The 24,912-nt window shown below is 38.1% G+C and overlaps 1 protein-coding gene across 1 annotated transcript in view; it reads left to right on the top strand.

Annotated features, from left to right (window-relative positions):
* CR2 (complement C3d receptor 2) overlaps positions 1 to 24,912 on the top strand; it is a 175,896-nt gene that overhangs the window by 137,919 nt on the left and 13,065 nt on the right. The window contains exons 31-38 of the mRNA XM_023730256.1: positions 1,699 to 1,787; positions 5,368 to 5,763; positions 7,239 to 7,415; positions 7,492 to 7,594; positions 8,818 to 8,903; positions 10,452 to 10,673; positions 11,607 to 11,783; positions 14,002 to 14,187. Coding sequence (XP_023586024.1) covers positions 1,699 to 1,787; positions 5,368 to 5,763; positions 7,239 to 7,415; positions 7,492 to 7,594; positions 8,818 to 8,903; positions 10,452 to 10,673; positions 11,607 to 11,783; positions 14,002 to 14,187 — 1,436 coding nt within the window. The remainder of the gene's footprint in view (positions 1 to 1,698; positions 1,788 to 5,367; positions 5,764 to 7,238; positions 7,416 to 7,491; positions 7,595 to 8,817; positions 8,904 to 10,451; positions 10,674 to 11,606; positions 11,784 to 14,001; positions 14,188 to 24,912) is intronic.

Raw genomic sequence — 24,912 nt, 5'->3', positions numbered from 1 at the left:
GTTAGAGGGTTGATATGTTGTGGGGTTGTTAACCAATGTCATAAAACAACATGTGTACTTCTGTTTCATGAGAAACTATTTGTTCTGTAAGCCTTCAACTGAAGTACAATTAAAACAAACAAAAACACTTTCTTGGGACACATAAAAAATGCTTGAAGAAATGGAAGATATAAATTTTTATTTAAAAGAAGATTTAATGTTATAGCAATATTAATTATCTCTGAATTAATATGTAAATTAGAGTTCCAAGGGATTCATTTTTAATTTGACAAAATTATGCCATGAGACTCACCAACAAAATTTCTTGAAATTATAACAAGAGGGCATTTTACTACAAAAGTATATTATAAAATAGAATTGATGTTAAAATGTATTAAAAAATAAAATAACTGATATAACAGAGGAATAGAGACATAGATCCATAGAGCAAAATGTAGAGCCCAAGAAATGGACATGTTTTTGTAAGAATTTAGCAGTAATAAAGATGGCATTGCAGGGCATGGAAAACTGGAATTATTCATTAGTAGGGCAACTATCTAAAAATACTACGTTAGATCCCTGCCTCATGTGAAACACCAAAACAAAGTGCATCTAGACTAAAGATTAAATGTTAGACATAAAACAACTAGATGAATATACAGGCACATATGTTTCTGATTTAAGACCTTTATAGACATATGTTAAGCAACAATTCTATTATGGACAAGATTGATACATCTGAGTATACAAAACATTAAAATTTCTCCATATACAGCAAAACTCAAACAACAAACAGGTGGAAACTGCGTCCAGAGCTCTTACAGACCAGTTATAAAAAGGTAAACACCAAGCAAAAAAATGGTAAAGGATTATGAACAAGTAATTTACAAAAGAAAAATTGTTATAGTCAAATGTATGAAAATGTCTCACAGTAACAGTATAGATACTTAATAATAAAAAATAAATAATGATGGAATGTTCCCTATTTTGTGTCCTACTCTGAAGAGTTTTGACACAGTGGATAAGAACTCCTGCCTTACACATTTGAAGTATGAAGATGTTTAGCTGTTTGAGGCCAGATTGGGTTTTCTCTGGCTCTTGTTTACTGAATTTTCAGGGTAAAGCCATCACTCCTTCCTACACTCAACAGATATTTATCAAATTCTCTAAGCTATATGCTACAGGGTGTTACGTATTTCAATAAGCCAGCTTCCCTGTTAATCAAGGAGCTTATCATTTCCTGAATGGAAAGCACACATGGACAAAACAACTCTGTGAGATTCCCTAAAGACAAGTTCAAAAACACTCCATAACGAACAAGGGAAACACCACGTTTAGTTGGGAAGGACTAGGGAAGAGGATGGCAAAAAGCCTGAATAAAGAGGTAAAATCTAAACTTGTCCTTAGAAATAAAGAATCTGCTGATGGAGATGGGCTTTCTTCCTTCTGAGTTCTTCTATACTGTAATCTGTCTGTAATTTTTATGTCTACCTTTATCATTTTTTAAGTGATGACTTAAATGGTAAATACGTGTGTTGTTTTTGTTGTTAGGTGCCGAGTCAATTTTCGACTCATAGCAACCTTGTGTGACAGAATAGAAGTGCCCCCTAGGGTTTTCTAGCTTGTAATCTTTATGGGAGCAGATCGCCAGGTCTTTCTCCTGTGAAGCTGCTGGGTGGGTTTATGTGTAGAGTATAATTTTTCATTCTTTGCTTCTAGGTATCGACTCATTGGTTCCTCATCTGCTGCTTGTCTCCTCCTCTCAGGCAATAACGTCATTTGGGATAAAGAGGCACCTATTTGTGAGAGTGAGTTGAAATATTTCCCCCCTACTCCATTTGATCCTGATTTGCCTCTGGAGTTACAAAGAATAAATGCAGTCCTTCTTGTACAGAGTAGTCCCTCAGATATTTGAAAATGAGAGTCATGTGCTGCATAGCCCTCCTGGTTTTTCTTTATCTTCAAAGGTAATCTATCTGAAACTGTAGACTTGAACTCAGTTAAAATAATCCTACTATCCTGCTTTGATAGTAGACTCTTTCCAGGATAAGGATCATTTTATTCAGTGAGTAAATTTTAAAGACATTAGAGAAAATGTGTTGTGTTTCTCTGCCAGCTCTTAGTATCACATTTTAATCTTAAGGAGTGGACCACTCTCTTCACCATTCTTACTCTGATTAGTAAAAGATCTTTTTATTACTCTCAGCAATTTCCCTAATTTTATAACTCAGAATTTCCCCAATTCCTCTGGTCATTCTCAGCTTTGATCTTCCTTCACAATTCTTTCAGGGTCATGCCCTTGATTTTATTTGTTCTTGATTAGTGGACCCTCCATCTTTTGTGTATGGTATTTTAAAGTGAACCTCCAAATTCCGAGGAACATAAGAATGAATGATAGTAAACTGGCAAAGAGTTAAGGCTGTGAGGAAATCAGCATCACACAGAGAGTTGGTGGGAGTGAGTGGGCATAAACTTGGGAAGGCTAACAGGCAACAGATACAAAAAGGCATTAATGTAAATATCCTTTCACCCAGCAATTCCACTTCCCAGAACTCTGCCAAGAAAATAACCATGGAATTTTTCAAAGATTTCTAGGATTTTGTTCCAAAGATACTCAATGCAATATTATTTATGCTAGTGAAAAATATTAAGCAACCTAAAGGTTCAGCATGGTTTGAAAAGAAGCTAGTTGAAAATATAAGTCTTATTAAAAAATGGCTAACTTCTTTAACAATCAATATCCATAGAAGCAGCAGTCAAGAAATCAAACAATTTATTGTACTGGGCAAATCTGCCGCAAAAGACCTCTTTAAAGTTTTAAAAAGCAAAGATGTCACTTTGATGACTAAGGTGTGCCTGACCCAAGCCATGGTCTTTTCAGTCACCTCATATACATGCAAAAGATGGGCAATGAAAAAAGGAAGATAGAAGAAGAATTGATACATTCAAACTGTGGTATTGGTGAAGAAGGTTGAATACACTACAGACTGCCAGAAGAGGGAACAAATCAGTCTTAGAAGAAATACAACCAGAATGCTCCTTAGAAGCAAGGATGGTTAGGCTTTAGCTCACTTAATTTGGACATGTCATCAGGAAAGACAATCGCTAGAAAAGGACATCATGGTTGGTAAAGCAGAGGGTCAGCAAAAACAAGGAAACCCTCAATGAGATGGACTGGACAGACACAATAGCCACAAAAATGGACTCAAACAAACCAATGATCATGAAGACGGCATAGGACTGGACAATGTTTTGTTCTGTTATACATAAGTCAGAGCCTACTAGCAACAACAACAACAGTTCTTTAAGAAAAGGACAAAAGAATACCACATGGAAGTAAAGGAGGTGACACCTTGCCATGGATTGAATTGTATCCCCCCAAAATATGTGTATCAATTTGGCTAGGCCATGATTCTTCCAGTATTGTGATTGTCCACCATTTTGTCATCTGATGTGATTTTCCTATGTGTTGTAAATCTTATCACTATGATGTTAATGAGGTGGGATAGTTATGTCAATGAGGCAGGACTCAATCTACAGGATTGGATTGTGTCTTGAGCCAATCTCTTTTGAGATATAAAAGAGAAAAGCGAGCAGAGAGACAGGGGGACCTCATACCATGAAGAAAGCTGTGCCAGGAACAGAGCGTGTCTTTGGACCCAGGGTTCCTGCACGGAGAAGCTCCTAGCCCAGGGGAAGATTGATGAGAAGGACCTTCCCCCAGAGCCGACAGAAAAAGCCTTCCCCTGGAGCTGACACCCTGAATTTGGACTTCAAGTGTTCTAGGCGGGGTTCTCTAGAGAAGCAAAACCAGTAACGCATATATATACACACATATAAAGAGATTTATATCAAGGAAACGACGCACAAGATTGTAGAGGCCAGAGCATCCCAAGTCTGTGGATCAGGACAGAGGCTTCTCTAGATTCACCTAGCCACAGGGGCTGGCGAACTCAAGATTGGCAGGTTGAAAAGGAGGGCTCCCACTCACAGGTTGTGAAGGTTGACAATCCCAGGATCGGCACGTAAGCTGATAGCTCAAGTCCCAAGAACCAAAGGTCAGACGAACAGCAGGCAGCCGCAGGATCCAGAGCGAGCAAAAAGCCAGAATATTGCTTATATTCGGATGCAGGCTACACCCCCAAGGAAACTCCCTTTCAACTGATAGCTACTCACAGCAAATTCCATCATGGGAGTGATCACATATAAACCCTGAGAATCATGACCCAGCCAAGCTGACACACAATTTTAACCATCACGGCTAGCCTAGTAGACTATGAAAGAATAAACTTCCGTTTGTTAAAGCCATCCACTTGTGGTATTCCTGTTACATCAGCACTAGATGACTAAGACACACCTCATCTGAGTGGAAATAGATAGTTTATCTATATATCTACAAGCTGGAATATTATTCAACCACCAAATATGACATTATGGAAAATATTTCCAGATACACATGTCTGCACACACATCTGAAAGATATACATTAAATTGTTTAGATATCTCTTGACCATTATCAATTTCTTCTTTTTTGCTTATCCATATTTTATAAATTTCCTACAATGAATGTGTATTATATATATAATTGTGTATATATATATGTATATGTATATATACATATATATATACATATATATATATATAAAAACACTGGCTTTTAACGATTCAAAGAAATGAATTGGAACCTTTACAAAGTGCCTCCTTTACCTGCCAGGAATTTTTGATTCTCTGAAAAAATTCAAATTACCCAAGGAATTATCAGTTTACTACAAAAATTTGTCTAGGCCCAACATCTATTTGGGGCTTATCTTCTGTGAAAAATGTTTCCATTTCTACTGTATTTATAGGTCAAATAAACATTTGATTGAGTCAGTATTGGTTATAAATGTGTGTGTGTATAATCACTTATACCAATATTTTCAAAATTATTATCCTAAGATAGAAAATATATTCATTTATCATTTCATTTTATTACTGCCGAATCTGTGACTATTTCATTTCTCATGCCTTTTATATTATTGTTTTGTCTCCCTTCTTCTCGATGAGTACTGCCAGAGGTGGTATATTTAACCTTCAAAGATGTTATTTAGTAACTAATAGAAAAAAAATAACATATTCATTCAAAATCACAAATATGTAAACCATATTAATATGTGGGTATTCTAACATGAAATAATTACTATGGGCAGACCCAAATTACATACATAAAAATTTCAAATATTTAAAAATGTCTGATTATTAATAAATATTAGAAGGAAATAACAGTATTGTAATTAGTTACAGTTTAGGAAGTCACTTCATTCTTTCATTTTTTATTTAAATTCACAGTAAAATAATTCATAGTAAAAAAAATTAAGCTGTTGTTTAATACACTTTCCCTTTGTCCAGGCATATCTTGTGAGCCGCCTGCCACCATAGCCCATGGATACTTCAACAGCAGCAACAGAAAACTTTTTCATTATGGAACAGTTGTCACTTACTATTGTCACACTGGGCCATCTGGAGAAAAGCTGTTTGACCTGGTGGGAGAAACATCAATATACTGTACTAGCAAACATGATCAGCTTGGAGTTTGGAGTGGCCCCCCTCCTCGGTGCATTTCTAACAAATGCACAGCCCCAGAAGTTGAAAATGGAATTCAGGAATCAGGCAATAGGAGTTTTTTTTCCTTAAATGAGATCGTGATGTTCAGATGTCAGCCTGGCTTTGTCATGAGTGGGTCCAGGATTGTGCAGTGCCAGGCCAACAACAGATGGGTGCCTGAGTTGCCCAGCTGCTTCAGGGGTGAGTGTAATTACTTAAGACTCTCCAGGGAGTGGGGGCAGTGATGAATGAGAGGACTTGTTGAAACTAAGAAGTGTGTGTGTGTGTGTGTGTGTGTGTGTGTGTGTGCATACACACAATGAAACCAGTATAAATGCTCTATCATACCAGCTCCACTGTCTTATCTCTCATAATAATAGTCAAAAAACAACGGTTTATTTCTGTGTCTCATCTGTGATGAACACCTTTTATATGAATTGTTTACTATTTATAACACATATATAAGGTAGAACGATTCTTATCCCCATTTTATATTAAGAAAACTGAGTCTTAGCAATGTTAAATAACTTTTCCAAGGCCACAGAGCTAGTAACTAACAGCACACCACCTTTCAATAGCCTTTCTTACTCCAGAGCCTAATGATAATGTAGGGCGATACGTATGATGAATAACAGTGTACAATGATGATGATAATGGATCTGTCACTGGAAGAAGGCAGCAGGAAAATGAGCCACGGGGACTGAAATCATATTAGATCATATTAGCATCATATTAGAAAGGTCTTAGCATCATAAATCATATTAGACAGGCCTTAGAGCTCAGTCATTCTCTTCCAACTCCTCATCTTCTTGCTGAAAACCTAAGGCCCAGAAACGGAAATGAAATGACTTGCTCAAATCCAAAATTTCTTTTTTTTCACTTTTCTTCCATTCTGACTGAGGTTCAGATTGAGGCTCAAATGTGTTCTGATGCCCTGAGCACACACCAATTGGGCTGTAGATGGGCATAGCCAAAATTTGGGCCAAAACATGTTCTAAGCAATGTGTTCTCTCAGTAAAACGTCTGCAGCTTTATTTAGATTTTGTCCTCAGTTCCTTCCTTTATCTTCTGATGCTGAAATGGCTGGCATAGCAGCAGAGCAGGGAGAATCCCGGCTGGCAGAGGGACAGAGAGGATGTGTACAGTTCAGCCTCCCTAGTAACTGGAAATGGAGCCGGGAGGAACAAAGCAAGGATGACATGTGATGCCTGTACAGTGAGCTAGGCGAGGGGGTCTGTTGGATGAGACTTGGGCAAAGGTATCTCCTGTTGCTGTCCAAAAGATGATGCCTGAAGGGCTCCCTTCTAGGAAGAGTAAGGATGGGTCAAGACATCAGCACTCAGTTCTGTGCTGGATGGTCAGTACCTGGAAGCAAGAGGACCTTCTGCCTTATAATTTTAGGAATGTGTTTTAGCAGAAAAGACACAGACGAGGTGTTGGAGAGACCTTGGTTCTAATCACAGCTCTATTATTGGCTGAAGGACGTTCGATAAGCCACTTGGCTTCTGTGTCCTTAGTTTCAGCAGCAGGAAAACAAGTATACTGAACTACTGGAGATTTTTCTTTAGCATCTTCTCTTCTGTAATGATGATTTTCAAGCTCCCTGGCAAGCATAGAGGATAGCAAAAGATATTTCCTCATAACTGACAGGTACTTTGGACCTGTTCTTTCCACAGTGTGTCAGCCACCTCCAGAAATTCTACATGGTAAATATTCCCCAAGCAACAAGGACAACTTTTTCCCTGGGGAGGACGTTTTCTACAGCTGTGAGCCTGGCTATCATCTCAGAGGAGCTGCTTCTCTGCGCTGTAAACCCCAGGGAGACTGGAGCCCTGCAGCCCCCAGATGTGAAGGTGCCTAGGCTCTCATCTCATTTGCAGATCAAGCTCTTTATTGCACAATCTCAGTCATATTCCTGTTTTTTTCTAGTGAAATCATGTGATGATATCCTGGACCAACTCCCTAATGGCCGTGTACTCTCTCCTCCTAGTCTCCAGGTTGGGGCAAAAGTGTCCTTCATTTGTGATGAGGGGTGAGTGTGGCCTGGAATAGAAGCCAGGGACTGAGTGAAGAATAGCAGCTCTTGGGGCTGGGAGTTAACCCAAAAGGGAGGCATGACCTAATGGAAAATAGGTAATCAGGGAGATTAACTTCTGGAAGAGTAGTTTTAAAATAAGGGTAAGGACTCAGTGGCACCACTATCAGGAGGCAAAGAGAAAATGGCACATATAACTCCATGTCAAGTATAAACATAAACACAACCTCTGACCTTGAATGCCTGGTTGGAACTTGAAGTGAATAGGTAGGTTGCTGGAGGCAGGAAAATGTAATTTTAAGCTAGCAAAAAAATCTGATGTATCATACAAAAATTGTTTGCAATGTCATGCAAGGGTTGTTTCAGGAAACTTAAAACCAATCAATAGTGGGATTTATAATAGTATAAGTATTTTTTAATCCAATAATGCATCTTCACTGCAGTAACGGGACTTTGACATTGGGATCACAATGTTATTGTTGTAGGTAGTATTATTAGTTGTTTATATGAATCTAGTAGCCTTAGTGTTGTTCACTATCAGTCTTCAGAAAGCAGCAAGACTGGGCAATAAAGCAGTTATTTTTAATATGTTTCAAGAACTTGATGGCATTTCCAAAAAAGTCTCTCACCCAGTTATGATCAGCAGGTTTCAGAACAACAGGATCCAGTAATAAGCTGGATGTTTCAGGGTGACTTTCTGCAAAGAGACTCCTCCCCTCACCCTTCTCCCTTTTCCTAGAACAACTGCCCCAGGGTGCTTCTGTAAGCCTCCTTCTGGCACATTACAAATGTAGTGGCAAGGAGAACAGTGCCTGTTCTCTTTCCAGATATTCTCTGCTTTACACACCCAATTCAACAGCTGTTCTTCCTCATGACATACTAATAAGTGGGATGTCAAAGGTTCATCAGTGAGAAATGACCTGCAAAGAGACTGGGTCCTAGTGCACAGAGAGAAGTCTGGCTCTGTGTTCAGTGCCTTCCACTGCTGATACTGGGCTATGACATCTGTGTGATTATTAAGCATTTGCCACTGGATACTGTGAGTCCTTAGAAAAATCTGGCCTCTGAATTTCTGCCAGCTACTGCATTCAGGTCCCTAATGAACCAAGACTTCTGGCTGGGCCTGACCCTAAGAACTGACTGGTATTTAGGCCGAGCATCTATCAGTGAAGAGAGGCAGGGAATTGCTCACGGATTTGCTACCACTTTTTTTTCTTTAGGTTCCAACTAAAAGGCAGTTCTATTAGTCACTGTGTCTTGGTTGGAAAGAAAGGCCTTTGGAATGGCAGTGTTCCTGTCTGTGAACGTGAGTAGAAGGACTAACTATGCAGCCTGAACATTTCTCTCTTTTTTTTTTCCTAGTGTGTTTTGCCTCATGCAATCACCTGTTGTTTGCATCTCTGTTTATTTAACTAAATTACTGAAATAGTTCTTTGTTGAGAGAATGTCAAGAAACATCTTCTGGGTCTTGTACATCATACGTTTATGACACTAATTTGTAAGTCACTAGTTTAATCACTGTTAAATTCTGTAGGAATATGAGAGGAGAAACTAGATAACATGAACGTGTATCAAATTTTATTTTTTACTTTTGTCATTGGGGGGTAAACTCTCTTAAATTTTTATGTTCTTTTATCCTTGTACATATCTAAACTATTTATTCGGCCTGTTATTTAGTCTAAAGTGTTTACTAAGGAAGGGCTTGTCATAGGCCAGGACCTGGGGAGAGAGGAATGAATCAGAGTCATCCCTGCTCTCGTGGGGTTTACTTTCTATTTGGGGAGGCAGACAATGAACAAAGAAATAAATAAGCAAATAAAAAATTAGCATGTATAAAATAGTAAGTTTAATAGTGGTAAGTATTACTGAGAAATTAAAACAGTTATGTGATAAATTAACATGGTATGGGAATACCTTGTTATAAATCTATTGGGACATCTTATATTGAGTATGATGATGAAACTTTATAAGAAAATTCAGTATGTAGAAACTCAAGTATCCAACAAACTCATCCTTCTAGAGACACTTGAAGCTGAAAAAAACATATATAAATAAACTCTGGGGAAACCCAAACAAATCGATAAATTCCAGGGATAAGAGGTCACTCGTTGTTTGATGTACAAAGGCCCTCCCTTTGGTTATATACACAATTGTGACAAGTATAGGTACCTACTCCTAAATCCACATCAGATTAGAACATCCAATTAGTGTTAGGGAGAGGACTGCTCCAAACATACACTAAAAGCAGAAAGAAATGACAGCTGAACTCTTGGAAGAAAGAAAAAAACTTAAAATCAAAGGCACTCTGGAGCCATTTAATCTGGGTATAAAGAATTATCAATATATTCTGATGACACTATTGGATATTTGGTATTGGTACTGATGAAGATGGTCTTGGTCCATCAAGAGACATTTATATCTGTTGAAGATAACAGTACGTGTTTAATAAACTTCACAAAGTCTTTCTGGAGCATAAGGTGTTTCAGGACTGGAACCTTGTCTCTCTTAAACCCCATTCCCATTATCAACCCAGGAATCTTATGATGCCTGACATAAAGTAGATGGTCAAATGGTTGTTGAATAAAAATGGTTAAAATTAATGTTTAAAATTTTTTGTTTCTTAGAAAAACTTGCCTATCTGGAAGGTCCAGGAGAGTTGAGGTCTTTTGGGCTTTCGCAATAAACTGTTATTTAGTTCTCGCCTAACTTAGTTCCTTCTCAGCAAAAGCCTCACATAGTTAAATTCCATCCACCTTAGTTATATTCTTTCTAACAGAATAAAAAATTATTCTCAACATAGTCACAGGACACCATAAAATAACCCAATTAAAACTCTAATGGAAATTTTTTCTAGGAATCTTTTGTCCAAATCCTCCAGCGATCCTTAATGGGAAACACACAGGAAATGGTCTAGGAAACATTCCTTATGGAAAAGAAGTATCTTACATGTGTGACCCCGACCCAGACAGGGGGATGAACTTCAGCCTCGTTGGAGAGAGCACCATCCGCTGCACAAGTGACAATCAAGGGAACGGGATGTGGAGCGGCCCTGCCCCTCGCTGTGAACTTTCTGTTGGTTAGTGCCCATTTCCCCATGTCCCACATGGGTCAGAATATCTAGGCAAGAACCTCCTTATTTCTACAACGACAAGTCGTTTTTGGTTGTGAACATGGCTGTTATTAATGGCAGAGAGAGAACTACCTTCAGGTGAACCACATACGGGTTCTAGATGTGCCAAGTGTTGTCCCAATTGGTAATATTCCAATGGCCCTTCCTGCTGGAGTAGGGAAAGTGGAATAGTGTAAAGAGGAGAAATCAGTGAGGACCAGATTTTGTAGAGAATATTTGCAAAGCACCGAAAACAAATGCCTAAGAAAATAATCTTTTCTGTCATCTCTACTACGAGTTGTCTTTATGCTAGGTAGTATAAAGCTGTGCTAAGGAAAACATACATGTTGATGGCAGTAAGTTACTTTAGAACTGATAATGCTATAAAATTATTTAAAGAAACCGAGACATAAGCATTTATACTCCTTGTGTTACTTCTAAGTGTTCTGCTCATGAGTGTACTTTGTCGACCCTTCACTGCACCATTAGCAAAGAGAGCTCAGGATGCCCTGAGAAATGGAGTACCTCTATAGATCATTCCTTTTACATATTAGTCTGGCTCTAATCTAAATGACAGTACTTTACAGTCACAGGCTCATTTGTGGCTGTGATTGAGCACACCAGTTCCATCCTTCAGTGAGGACAGAACATTGAACTGGTACTCCCACCTGATACAGTCTGCAGGTGGAGAATACAGAGGACCACTGAAGGCTGAGAGGTCTGGGTTTAAAGACTCAGCGTTTCCACTGATCAGCTAGCCATTAGTGGCTTAGGACCTGCCTGCATCGGGTCTTCATGTGCCTCTAATAGGCAGAGATATTATTGGATGTGTTGGCTTGTTCATATTTCTATGCTTAATTGAATGTCCTTTCATGTGTTTGTGTGGGAACTTCCCTTCAGTATGCCCACCTCCATCCAAGATCCACAACGGGCATCATACTGGAGGACATGCATCTTCATATTCTCCTGGGATGATAGTCAACTACACCTGTGACCCAGGCTACCTGTTGGTGGGACAGGCCTTCATTTTCTGTACACACCAGGGAACCTGGAGCCAATCTGACCATTACTGCAAAGGTAATTCATTTCCTGGAATTTCTTAATCTTGCTGAGTTAATGTTATGAAAAATGGATGTATGAGGCGAATAAGGCTGAGAGATCAGTTCTGAGAGGATAGTGAAATAATTATCAATAGAGGAGGAGAAAAACAGAACAAAAGGTAGGAAGAAAGTCTACTCAAGGATATTCAGCTCGACCAAATATGTACAAAGAACTGACGATATTTCCAGTAATGCAATAGACATCAAAAACCAACTTAAAATGCTTTACTAGCTTTTAACTAATAGACTATTTCAGCTACAAAGGACCTCAGGGGGTCATAGGTAGTACTCAGAAATACCCTTAGAAAGTAAGTAAGGAACTAGAAGCATACTCTGTTGTCAGGAAAATTGAGGCCTCAAGTGAGGGAGTGTGTTATCAACCATCCGCGAGCAAAGAGGTTGAGAGCAACTATTTCCTGGCATTACTGGATATGGAGGTTCACTTTGATACCCAAGACCAAAGGTGGGGAGTTTATTTACTCTCTTCCATGGAACAAGTCCCCAGGAATTGTTTACTTTATTTCTGTCTGTGTTTTCAAAAAAGACACGATTGTAAAAGTCTTTGTTGGCAACATTCTAATAAGCTACAAAATGGGAATTAAAAATAATATTGTATGACTAGGCACTGTACTGAACTCTTTATAAAAGTTATCTGTGTTATCCTCAGAAGAATCCTGTGAGGTGGGATTATGACTATTGCTCTCTTACAGAGGAGGACACTGAGGCTTAGAAAGGTCCAGTAACTTGTCTACACAGCTCATGAGTGATGATATAAAGATTGGGCCCCAGCTCAGTCCCTGCTTTTAAACACTGCATTGTGTACTCTCTCATTTTAAATGCAGTTCATTGACTTTAAAAAAGTATAAGTTAAGTGATTTTGCTTTTTATTATTTTCTTTTTAGAAATACTAGACTAAGAGCAGGGGCAAGGTAGGAGGGACTTCAGACATGCCTATGTTTCAAAGGTTAAGAAGCAGTTAGCCCCGTGGCATGCACTGGTTTCAGGATCATAGGGTCCTTCCTGTACTAGGAGTCTCAGAAATCTTCTAGTGTTCCTAGCCGTCTCATCTTACTGATGGAACAAATAAGGCCCACCACAGAGATGGCAAGTGAATGCCGTGTTTACTTGCAAGTGTGGAATGAACAGAGTTTCTGTGACTCTGCAGATGTCTGAAAGTTCATCCTTCTTTGCTTTACATAAAGAAATGTGAAGATTCAGGGAATATTTCAAAAATTAATTGTACAAATTAAGAGTCTGTGAAGGGTCATGTCTTGAACATAAATGGGTATTATTCTATTTGCTTGGTAACTGCTTTCTTTTCATCTATGTAAAACTGATTTTGTCTAACTTTCCTGCTCAGACTTGTCTTATGGCAGTGGTTCTCCATCTTCAGCATAATCAAAATCAGCCTGGAACTTTCTGTAAAAGGCAGATTCTTAAGCTCCATTCTCATGGATTTTGATTCTGACCATTCTGAGGTGGAGTCTAGAAGTTTATTTTTAACAAACCCGTCAGAATATTCTGATAAAAGATCAGAGACCACACTTTTAGAAATACCACTTTACCTTGTTGATTCTAATAAAGGAAAAAAAATTGGGCTGATTTTGAGACTCTCACAACTGAAAAGCAGGCTTTGCTTTAAGTTGGAGGAGGTATTGATGGCTGGGCAAAAACAGAAAACAAAACAAGGAAGACTTATATGAGATAAAGTAAATTAAGTAGAAAAATTATATTTTAAATTCAGAATCATAATTTACTGACTTCTTTGTTCCATATATAGAAATGGATCAGAAATATATATTGAATCATGAGGCAAAATACCAATATTTGTTGTATATTCAGAGAAAGTTAACATGATAATCCTGTTTCCTTATAGTTAAGCCCACATAGATCCGGGGCTAGAACATGGTTATACTAACTCCTAATCTTTCTGCAACCTTCCAGTTGCAGAGCTGTTAATAATTAAAAGTGGATGTGCAGTACACTCCATACTCCCTTAATTTACATAAGAAATGAAACTCACAGATTTTTAAATAATAAGGTATTTGGGCAGGTCAATAATTCTTGATTGAAAATGTGCCCCCCTGTTTGCTGAGGGCAAAGTAGGTTTAGGGGCATAGATCTTTCCACTACGGCAGTTTCAACTAATAATCAACAATAAAACATCAATTTCCTTCTGATTTTTCTAACTTCAGAGGTACAATGTAGCCTCCCACGCTTTATGAATGGAATCCAGAAGGAGATGAATTATAAAAAAGTTTATCACTATGGAGATAGTGTTACTTTGGAATGCGAAGATGGGTATATTCTCGAAGGCAGTCCCCAGAGCCAGTGCCAGGAGGATGACAGATGGGACCCTCCTCTGGCCATGTGTACATCAAGTAAGTTCAAGTGCTCGGACAGAATGTAAGCCCTGCCCAGTCATGTTTACAGTTCATTCATTCAACCACACAGGTATCAAGTGCCTGTGCAGTGTATGGTATATGCTAGGAGTTAACAAGTACAATATGGGCCCCATCTCCTCCCAAACAGCCCGAAGCAGTCGGGGTAAGGCAGGCCTTGATTTCCTCACACTTCTCACTACATCCCAGGTATAATCCGTCTCTCCTCGGGGCCCACTCTTAACCTTTTTTGTTTATATCACTCTACTGTTACACGCATCACACAGTAGTGATCTGTTTACAGCCCATGGCCTTAAAATCGAGGAACACATCATTGGTAAGATTAGCCCTGAACAGATACTTTCAGGAGTGTGAAGCAAGATGGTGAAGTGAATGGACGCTCCCACCTACTCCCCCAGCAACTAACACACAGAACAGTGCATACAAACAAGCACAGACTGAGATCTCAGAACTTCAGACAGCAGCTGAGGTGTTGGAGAGTTGGGGTGAGTCCAGAAGTGGGGAAGAGGAGGAGCATGGATGGTAAAGAAGCTGGGAGAACTTACCTGCTACCACTGGGAGCACTCACTCATCACAGCCATTTTGGGACAGGGCTAGGCAACACCCCAAATAGGGAACACAAAAAGTGAGCTAATCTGAGGAAGATGTAGCCTGATTTTTTGAGGTGGCATAGATTGGCCCTGGCAGTTCACAGGCAGTGCAATTAGAAGGGGGTGAATGGAGACCATGGCGCTGTGATGGTGTGCTGTTGAATCTCACTGAGGTCCAAGATAAATGCATACTAGGACCGAGAGGAACTGGAAGGGCAGCAGGACTTCAGACAGATGGGCAACAAAGAGGGAAACGGCTAGCTCCCTGCCCACAGTAAGACATCATGGGACAGACACCCTGTGCAGGGGCACCCATGAGGGAAAGACATAAAGAGCTCCCCACCCCTACCACAGGGAAGTTGAGCCCCACCCCTTATGTCAGCATCTGCAACCAGTTAAACTCACTCTCCCATGCATGCATATTGAATTCCAGAGATCAAGCAACCAGAACTCCTGAATCAGCACTGAAAAAAACCTAAGGATAAGAGTGCCCTCTAGTGGTTCTTAGGAGAAGATACTAAGAAAACTGCCGCTGGGTCAATTCTGACTTACAGCAACCCTCTCTGGTGGAGTGGAGCTGCCCTGTGGGTTCCCAGGGCTGTGAGTCTTTGCGGAGGCGAGCTGCCACATCATTCTGGCCACTTTTGGTTGTCAGCCACTGCACCACCAGGGCACCCAATCATAAAATTTTCCCAGAAAAATCAGAATACAAAATTTAAACTAAAAAAAAAAAGATAGCAAAATGGCCCAAGTTCAACAAAACACAGTAAAACACACAAAATCACAAGAGAAGAAGGACCAATCAAAAGCAAAACATGAAAAGAGGAAATTTCTCCTATTGAGGCCAGACTAATGGAATGGATTGAAAATTTTTAGACTATGGTGCTAACTATGTTTAAAGAAAGCAAAAAGCATACAGAAATCAAACTAGTGGAGATCAGAAAACAAATGAAAGAACAAAATGAGAGGCTCAACAAGGAAATTGAAAACCTCAAACAAAACCAAAGAGAATTACTGAAACTGAAGAATAAAGCAACTCAATTAGAAAAAGCAAAAGAAACACTCAACAATAGAGTCGAACAGACAGCAGACAGACTACATGAAGTAGAAAACAAAATAACTGAATTCATCAGCTCTCAAGAGAAACAAGAGAAAAGACCAAAGAAAAGCAAACAAACCTAAAAGGAAATATGGGATTTAGTTAAGAAATCTGACATTAGAATTATCTGAATCCTCGAGCACCATGACAATAAGGGCATAGAGACAATTTTCCAAGAGATAATCAGAATGTCCCAGACTTGAACAGAGACTCAAACCTGCAAATACTCCTTCCTACATGAACTCAATTAGAAGAGACACAAAAAGATCAACTCCATGCCACATCCTAATAAAATTCTTGAAAACCAAGGACAAGCAGAGAATTCTAAAAGCAGCAAGAGAAAAATGCAATATAACATACCAAGGGGCTTTCCTAAGAATCAGTGTTGACTTCTCCCCAAAAACTCTAGGGGCTAGAAAACAACGGAGTGATGTATATAAAATACTGAATGAAAATAATTGCCAGCCAAGAATTCTTTACCCAGCAAAGTTGTCATTCAAAAATAAGGGGGAAATCAAGACATTCCTAAACAAACAGAAGCTCTGGGAATTTGCCACTACTAGACAAACTCTGCAAGTATTAGTCAAGGGAGTACTCCAAATGGGAAGGCAAAAGCATTAAATAAATACTCATATCTATACACAGGGAAGAAAATGAATAAATAAAAAATAAGAGAGAGATGTCCAAAAAACGCAATAACATGGGCAATCATAAGGACCAAGTATATGTTATTTTCAGGGAACAAACGCAATAATTAAATCTCACAAATGATATAACATCAAGTTTGTAAGAAATAAGAACAAAGTAAACTTACCAAATATAGGTTGTATATTGATGTTAATGGAGACACACTAACAGAAATGGGGGAGGGAGGAGCATATCAGGAATAGATTTATCATGTTAAAGTTATATGTTAACTGTTGTTCATACGTTAAAAGTTATTGCAATTGTAAGTTGTCTTAATGTAATATATATAGCAACTACTAAGAAATCACTCAAAAAAAATTTCAGAAGGAAGAAGCCAAAATGGCTCATCACAAGAAACCAGCCAAATGCAAACAAAATCAGAATCAACAAAGAAGATACAAAACACTCAAAAAACAAAGTGTGACAGACACTTCATTTTCAGTTAACAACCTTAAATGTAAATGGTCTAATCACCCTACACAAAAGGCAGAGAGTGGCAGAATGGATAAAAAAAAGACCCATTCTTTTGCTATCTACAAGAAACACACCTTAGACATAAGGACACAAACAGACTGAAAATAAGAGGATGGAGAAAAATATGCCATGCAACCAGTGGAAAAGAAAAGAGGAGAAGGGGTGGCCATACTGATATCAGATAAAAGACTTCAAATCAAAATCTACTACACGAGATAAAGAAGGACATTACATAATAATAAAAGGGTCAATCCAGCAAGAAGACATAGCAAATATAAATATATATGCACCTAACAGCAATGCTCCAAAATACATGAAACAAATAATGACTAATATGAAAGGAGAAATAGACAACTCCACGATAATAGTAGGGGACTTTAACACACCACTTTCAATTACAGACAGAACACGTAAAAAGAAGATCACTAAGGACATTGAGAAATTAAATAAAACCATAAGCCAATGAGACCTAAAAGACCTATTACAGAACACTCCACGTAGCATCAGAGCAGTACACATTCTTCTCCAGTGCACGTGGATCATTTCCCAGCATAGATCATATTGCTAGGACACAAAACAAGTCTCAACACATTTGAAAAGACTGAAGTCATACAAAGCATCTTCTCTGACCATAACAGTATAAAGCTAGAAATCAACAACAGGAAAAATAAGGAAAATAAATAAATAAATATGTGGAAACTAAATGATACACTATTAAAAAGCTATTGGGTCATAGAAGAAATCAAAAGTAAAATTAAAGTTTCCTAGAATCAAATGAAAATGAAGACACAACATATCAAAACCTTTGGGACACAGCAAAAGCAGTACTCAGAGGGAAATTCACAGCAATAAATGACTACATTAAAAAAGAAGAAAGATCTATGATCATTAACATAAACCGACTTGAACAAATAGAAAAGGAAGCACAAAAGAAGCCTTAAGCTACAAAAAAAGAAAGAAGGAAAGAAACTAATAAAGATCAGGGCAAAAAAGAAAGAAAGAAAGAAAAACAATAGAAAGAATCAACAAAAACAAGTTTGTTCTTTGAAAGTATCAATAAAATAGACAAACCACTGGCTAGACTGACAAAAGAAAAAAACTTGAACAGGCAAATAACCAAATTAAGAAATGAAATTGGTGACATTACAACTAATCCAACAGAGATAAAGAAGATCATAACTGATTTACTATGAAAAATTGTACTCCAACAAATTTGAAAACATACATGAAATGGACAAATTCCTAGAAACACACTACCTACCCAAACTAACACACAGGTAGAAAATTTAAACAGACCCATTACAAAAGAAGAGATTGAAGATGTCATCAAAAAACTGCAAACAAACAAAAAAGCCCAGGACCAAATGGCTACACTAGAGAATTCTACCAAGCATTCAGGGAAGAGTTGACACCAATCCTACTCAATCTCTTCAAAAACAAAGAAGAGGAAGGAACACTACTGAACTCTTTCTATGAAGCTAGCAAAAGCCTGATCCCTAAATCAGGCAAAGACATCACACACAAAAAAAGAAAATTACAGACCAGTATCCCTTATGAACATAGACGCAAAAATTTTCAACAAAATTCTAGCCAAAAAACTTCAGCAATACATCAAAAAATCATACACCAGGATCAAGTGGAATTCATACCACGATTACAAGGGTGGTTTAACATTAGAAAATCAATCAACGTAATCCACCACATAAATAAAACACAGGAAAAGAATCATATCAACTGATGCAGAAAAGGCATTAGATAAAATTCAACACCCTCTCCTGATAAAAACTCTCAGCAAAATAGGAATAGAAGGGAAGTTTCTCAATATAATTAAGGGCATATATGCAAAACCAAGAGCCGAAAGGCTGAGAGCATTCCCTTTAAGAACGGGAATGAGACAAGGATGCCCATTATCACCACTCTTATTCAACATTATACTGGAAGTCCCAGCCAGAACAATAACACAAGAAAGAGAAATAAAAGATATCCAAATCAGAAAGAAAGAAGTAAAACTATATCTATTTGCAGATGACATGATTGTATACATAGAAGACCCTAAAGATTCCACAAGAAAACAGCTGGAACTAATAAAAGAATTTAGCAACGTTGCAGGGTGCAAGATCAACACACAAAAATCAGTTGGGTTCCTTTACACTAACAAAGACTACTCCGAAAACAGAAATCAGTACCATTTACAGTAGCCCCTAAATCAATAAAATACTTAGGAATTAAGGAACATAAAAGACTTATACAAGGAAAATTACAAACCACTACTACAAGAGACTAAAAGAGACCTATGAAAATGGAAAGACATCCTGTGCTCATGGATTGGAAGACTTAGTGTACAGTCAATTCTACCTAAAACGACCTACAGATACAATGCGATCCTGATAAAAATCTCAACAACATTCTTTACTGAAATGGAAAAACTAATGACCAACTTCATATGGAATGGAAAGAATCCCTGAATAGTCAAAGCAATACTGAAGAAAAAAGAACAAAGCAGAAGGCTTCACATTCCCCAATATCACAACATACTATATAGCCACTGTAATCAAAACATCCTGATATTGGTTCAATGATAGATACATAGACCAGTGGAATAGAATTGAGAACTGAAAATTAAATCTAGTCATCTGTGGACAAGTTATTTTCGACAAGGGGTCAAAGTCCATTCAGTGGGGCAGAAACAGTCTCTTTAATAAATGGTGCTGGCAAAACTGGATATCCAGCTGTAGAAAAATGAAACAGGACCCATACCTCACACCATACACAAAAACTAACTCAAAATGGATCAGAGACCTAAATGTTTAAACCTAAAACCATAAAATTCCTGGGAAAAAACTATGGGACCTAATCTTTTGTAAAAACAGGGTAACAAACATAACAACAAATGCACAAATAGAAGAAGACAAAATAGATAAACAGGACCTCATAAAAATTAAAAACCTATGCCCAGCAAAAGACTTTATTAAAAGAGTAGAAAATCTACAGACTGGGAGAAAATCTTTAGAAACAACTTAGCCCTCAAGGGTCTAATCTCTAAAATCTATAGAAAACTGCAACAACTCAAATAACAAACAGACAAACAACCCAATCACAACACAGGCAAAGGACATGAACAGAAACTTCACCAAAGAGGATATCTAAGTAGCCAACAAACATATGAAAAGATGTTCACAATCATTAGACATATTTTAAAAAAAAAAAAAAAAAAAAAGCAAACCCATTGCCTTTGAATCGATTTCAACTCATAGCAACCCTATAGGACAGAGTAGAACTGCCCCACAGGGTTCCCAAGGAGCGGTTGGTGGATTCCAACTGCCTACCTTTTGGTTAGCAGACTGAGCTCTTAACCACTGTGCCACTGAGGCCCCCAGTAGCCATTAGAGAGATGCAAATCAAAGTTACAATGAGATACTATCTTACCCCGGCTAAAATGGCACTGACAAAAAACAAATAAAAAAGATAACAACTGTTGGCAAGGATATGTGGAGATCAGAAACATTAACCATTCCTAGTGGGACTGTAAAACGGTACAACCACTATGGAAAACCGTACGGTACTTTCTCAAAAAACTAGAAATAGAACTACCCTATGATCCAGCGATCCCACTCCTAGCTATGTACCCTAGAAACCTAAAAATAATGATACGAACAGACACATGCACACCTATGTTCGTTGCTTCTTTATTCACAATAGCAAATACATGGAAATAACTGAAGTGCCCATCAATGGATGAATGGATAAGTAAATTGTGGTACATATATACAATGGAGTACTACGCAACCATAAAGAACAATGATGAGTCTGCAAAACATAAAATGGATGAACCTGGGAGGCATAGTGCTAAGTGAAATAAGTCAAGCATATAAGGACAAATATTGTATGATCCCTCTTTTATAAGAAGACAAGAATAGATACCTAGAGACAAGCCAATGTTTGTTGGTGGTTTACCAGGGAGAGAAGGGAGGAGAGCAAGATACACTTTAGATCATAGAGATTAGTTATTTTTGGTGACAGGAAAGTGACACCAAACATGGAGGTAGTGAGCACAGCACTACCAAAGTAAAACTGAGTGTTTGAGCATATATGGCTGGGTTTAGGCATATTGCTATATGGGTAGGTACAGATGTGTACATAGCCAGACAAACTGGAACGGTAGAGAACAGAGAATTCTCTGAGACTCTCAGCCTGAGACACTCTTTGGAACCGAGCCTATCCCCTAAGATCACCTTTCAGCAGACCAGCAGAGTGACACACAACATAAAGGTGACGACCCGTAAGATCAGTGCTCTGCTTAAAAACCATCCGTATGAGACCAAAAGGTCAACAATTACTCAAAAGCAAAGAAGAGAAGAGAAGGGGGCAGGGAAACTATAGTACTGGAAATGAAACAAACAGAACACAATTAAAGAGAATGTTGACACATTATGATAAGTGTAACGAATGTCACTCAACAATTTGTGTGAAATTGTCAAATGGGAACCTAACTTGCTATATAAACTTTCACCAAAAACTCAATAAAATATTATTTAAAAAAGAAAGAAAGAAATGCTTCCAGCAGGAGCCAGGCAGTGTCTTCCAATCTGCAAAGAGCAGCTGGCCAAGGTCCCTTACTGTTATAGGCTACTGGATTTTACACTGGTACTGCTATATACAGCAGACTTTGAGATCATGTGTCATGAGCTCTGTAGAAGAGTAGCCATCTGCTGGCGGCCAGAGGGTGCTGTAAGACAGAAAATGCTAGAGTGAGCTTGTGCCCTTCACGGGGCAGGTGAGCAAAATTAATAACAACCTTTCTTAATACAAGTTAGTGCTAGCCCCCCACCACCACCAGTTTTATGACTCTTATTTTTAATACATGGTTATATACCAAGATTGTTCAAGATCCATATTTACAGTTAATCCTTTAAATGTGTTAACTAATCCAACTCACAAATAGTATTTCTAAATTATAAACGTGGCATCCCCTTAGTACCGAATTAGATTCACTTCTTTAGCAAAAAGCTCATTGACTGACTGACTGACTGAACGCCTTTAGAGGATTCTGAAGATCTGGCTGTGAGTCATAGAAAATTCAGATAATTGGGGAACCAACCCTACTAGATATTAAAACAAGATATAATGCCACAATACATAAATCAATTCGTGCCAGCAGCACAACTATAGACATATAACTAGAAAAGAGATATTAATAAAGGTTATTATAAATAATATACATATCTTACAGATAAAATATAATAACTGAGACATCATAAATCCCTGGGGAAATGATCAAATAATATAGTTAGCACTGGGAAAAAAATTTAGAATCTATTATCTTACAATCAATACTAGATGTAATAAAGATTTAAAAATTTTAAAGGTCAAACCATAGAAAAGCTAGAGTTAAAAAAAAAAAAAAAGAACATTTATCAAACAACCAGAAGGAGGCCAACTTTTTGAACTGAGATATGATAGAAAAAATCATAAAAGATCAACCATTTATGTACTTTAAGAAAGCAGTAGACAGACTAGAAATATGTGGAAAAGATAATGAAGGTTAATAGTATTATCATACCATACAAGTAGCAGTAGTAGTGGTTGTAGTGCTAGTAATAGTTGTAAACGATAACATATATTGAGCACTTACTAAGTAACACTATTCAAAAACAGAGGGAGGGAGGGAAGGAGACAATGAACATTTCTTCAGATTCATGAAAGAGACATATACAAAGAACAAGAATGGGTCAAATAACTGTTTTAACCAGCAGGTGTTTGAAACACAGATCTTAGTGAAGACTCCTCATGAATTGGGCTGGACCACGTGTCTTACTCATCTAGTGCTGCTCTAACAGAAATACCACAAGTGGATGGCTTTAACAAAGAAAAGTTTATTCTCTCACAGTCCAGTAGGCTACAAGTCCAAATTCAGGGCATCAGCTATAGGGGAACGCTTTCTCCGTCAGCTCTTGAGGAAGGTCCATGTCATCAGTCTTCCCTTGGTCTGGGAGCTTCTCTGCGCAGGAACCTCAGGTCCAAAGGACACACTCTGCTCCCAGCACTGCTTTCTTGGTGGTATGAGGTTCCCATTGTCTCTGTTCACTTCTCTCTTTTATATCTCAAAAGAGATTGGATTAAGACACTATCTAATCTTGTAAACCACATCAGCATAACCTCATCACAGTGATAGAATTTACAACACATAAGGAGATCACTTATAACCTCATCACAGTGATAGAGTTTACAACACCTAAGGAAATCACATGAGATGACACAATCATACAATACTCGGAATCATGACCTAGCCAAGCTGCTACACACATTTTTTGGGGGACACAATTAAATCCATGACAATATATAAATTTCTTTTGCATCTCTAGGTGAAGACCTAGACTAAAAGCAGGTCGCCTTACACTTTTGTTCCTAGTCTCTTTACCCTACTTAACGTTAATACTTTAAATCTTACCACTTTGTAGTGAGAAGATGCCAAGAAAGATGAGACTATGGAAAAAAAGGAAAAAAGAGTATTTTTCCCTAAGGCTTGGGATAGATTGCCCAAGATACCAGCCCTAGACTTTCCTAAAAAGGAAGCTAGGGAAAGTAGATAGACCTGGAGGGGTGGGTCAGGCTTAGAATAAGGCACACAGAGAGGGTTGAGGGTAAAGAGTGAACAGGAAAAGGAACCTCTGGGTGCTAGTATAGTATCACAGAATGAAGAATTTCTTGGAATTCTCAGATCCACCACATCCTCCCTTTCAATGGCCCAATTATGTCACAGTCCTGACTCATATAAACATCTTTCTCAGAGTAGAGGGAGGGTGATCTTAAACTCCACCTTAATGCCAGAATGGGCCACTAACAATACCAAACCGAACGACACCAAACCAGTTGCCCTGACTCGATTCATGGAACTGTGTTACACAGGGTTTTCAACTGCTGATTTTTCAGAAGTAGATCACCAGGCCATTCTTCTGAGGTGCCTCTGAGTGGACTTCAACCTCCAACATTTCAGTTAGCAGCCGAGTGCATTAACCGTTTACGCTACCCAAGGACTGCAACAATTAATACACATAACCCAAATTTAACTGTGCTGCCTCAAGACTAGCATAAGCATAGTGTTGCATGCATGATAAATAAGTGCAATTCCAGAAAAGATGTAAAGATAAAGAGGAGCCCTTTACTGGAATCTCTCAGAGAGGAGACTTAAAGAAGGACTACACTATGTTACACTCACAAAAATGTCCTAAAATCCACTTTACCCATTTCTGTTTCCCAAAGTTCCATTCATCAGAGTAATTGCTTTCCCAGAACCTATCTTTCTCTCTCTTCCACCCAGACTCTCCCTTAAATGCTCAGCCCAAGCTGGCTGTTCCCTGCCACTCCTCTCACTTTCTGAATCTTCTTAGTTCACAAAAGTCTCCATGCCATTTCCCAGGTAAATGGAGTTTCTTCAGATCTCTAGCTTTGCCGATTACCTTGGTCAATAAAACACAGCCCTAGAAAGGAGCAGGAAAATGCAAAAAGTATCTTAGAATGCAGAATTCAGAGAAAGAGTGTCAATATTCTTTGACCCTGGCACATAAATATATGGAAACTGTTTTGCCTCACTAGAACCGAAAAAATATAAAAGAACAAGGTACCATTTTTTGTCCATTAAATTAACAGCAACAAAAAAGTTTTTATGTGAACAGTAATAAGTAAGGTTATGATGATATCCTGATATATGTTGAAGGTACCATTATAAATTGGCAAAAACTCTTATGAAAAACAATTATGTAATACATGTAGAGAATAATACAAATGTTCGTGCCCATTAGCCCTTGTAGGAATCCAAACTAATGAAATAATGTAAAATGTTAATTTTTATAATTA

This window comes from Trichechus manatus, unplaced genomic scaffold (assembly GCF_000243295.1).
Source record: "Trichechus manatus latirostris isolate Lorelei unplaced genomic scaffold, TriManLat1.0 scaffold00035, whole genome shotgun sequence".
NCBI classification, from domain to species: domain Eukaryota; kingdom Metazoa; phylum Chordata; class Mammalia; order Sirenia; family Trichechidae; genus Trichechus; species Trichechus manatus.
This window is presented reverse-complemented; position numbering and strand designations above follow the sequence as displayed.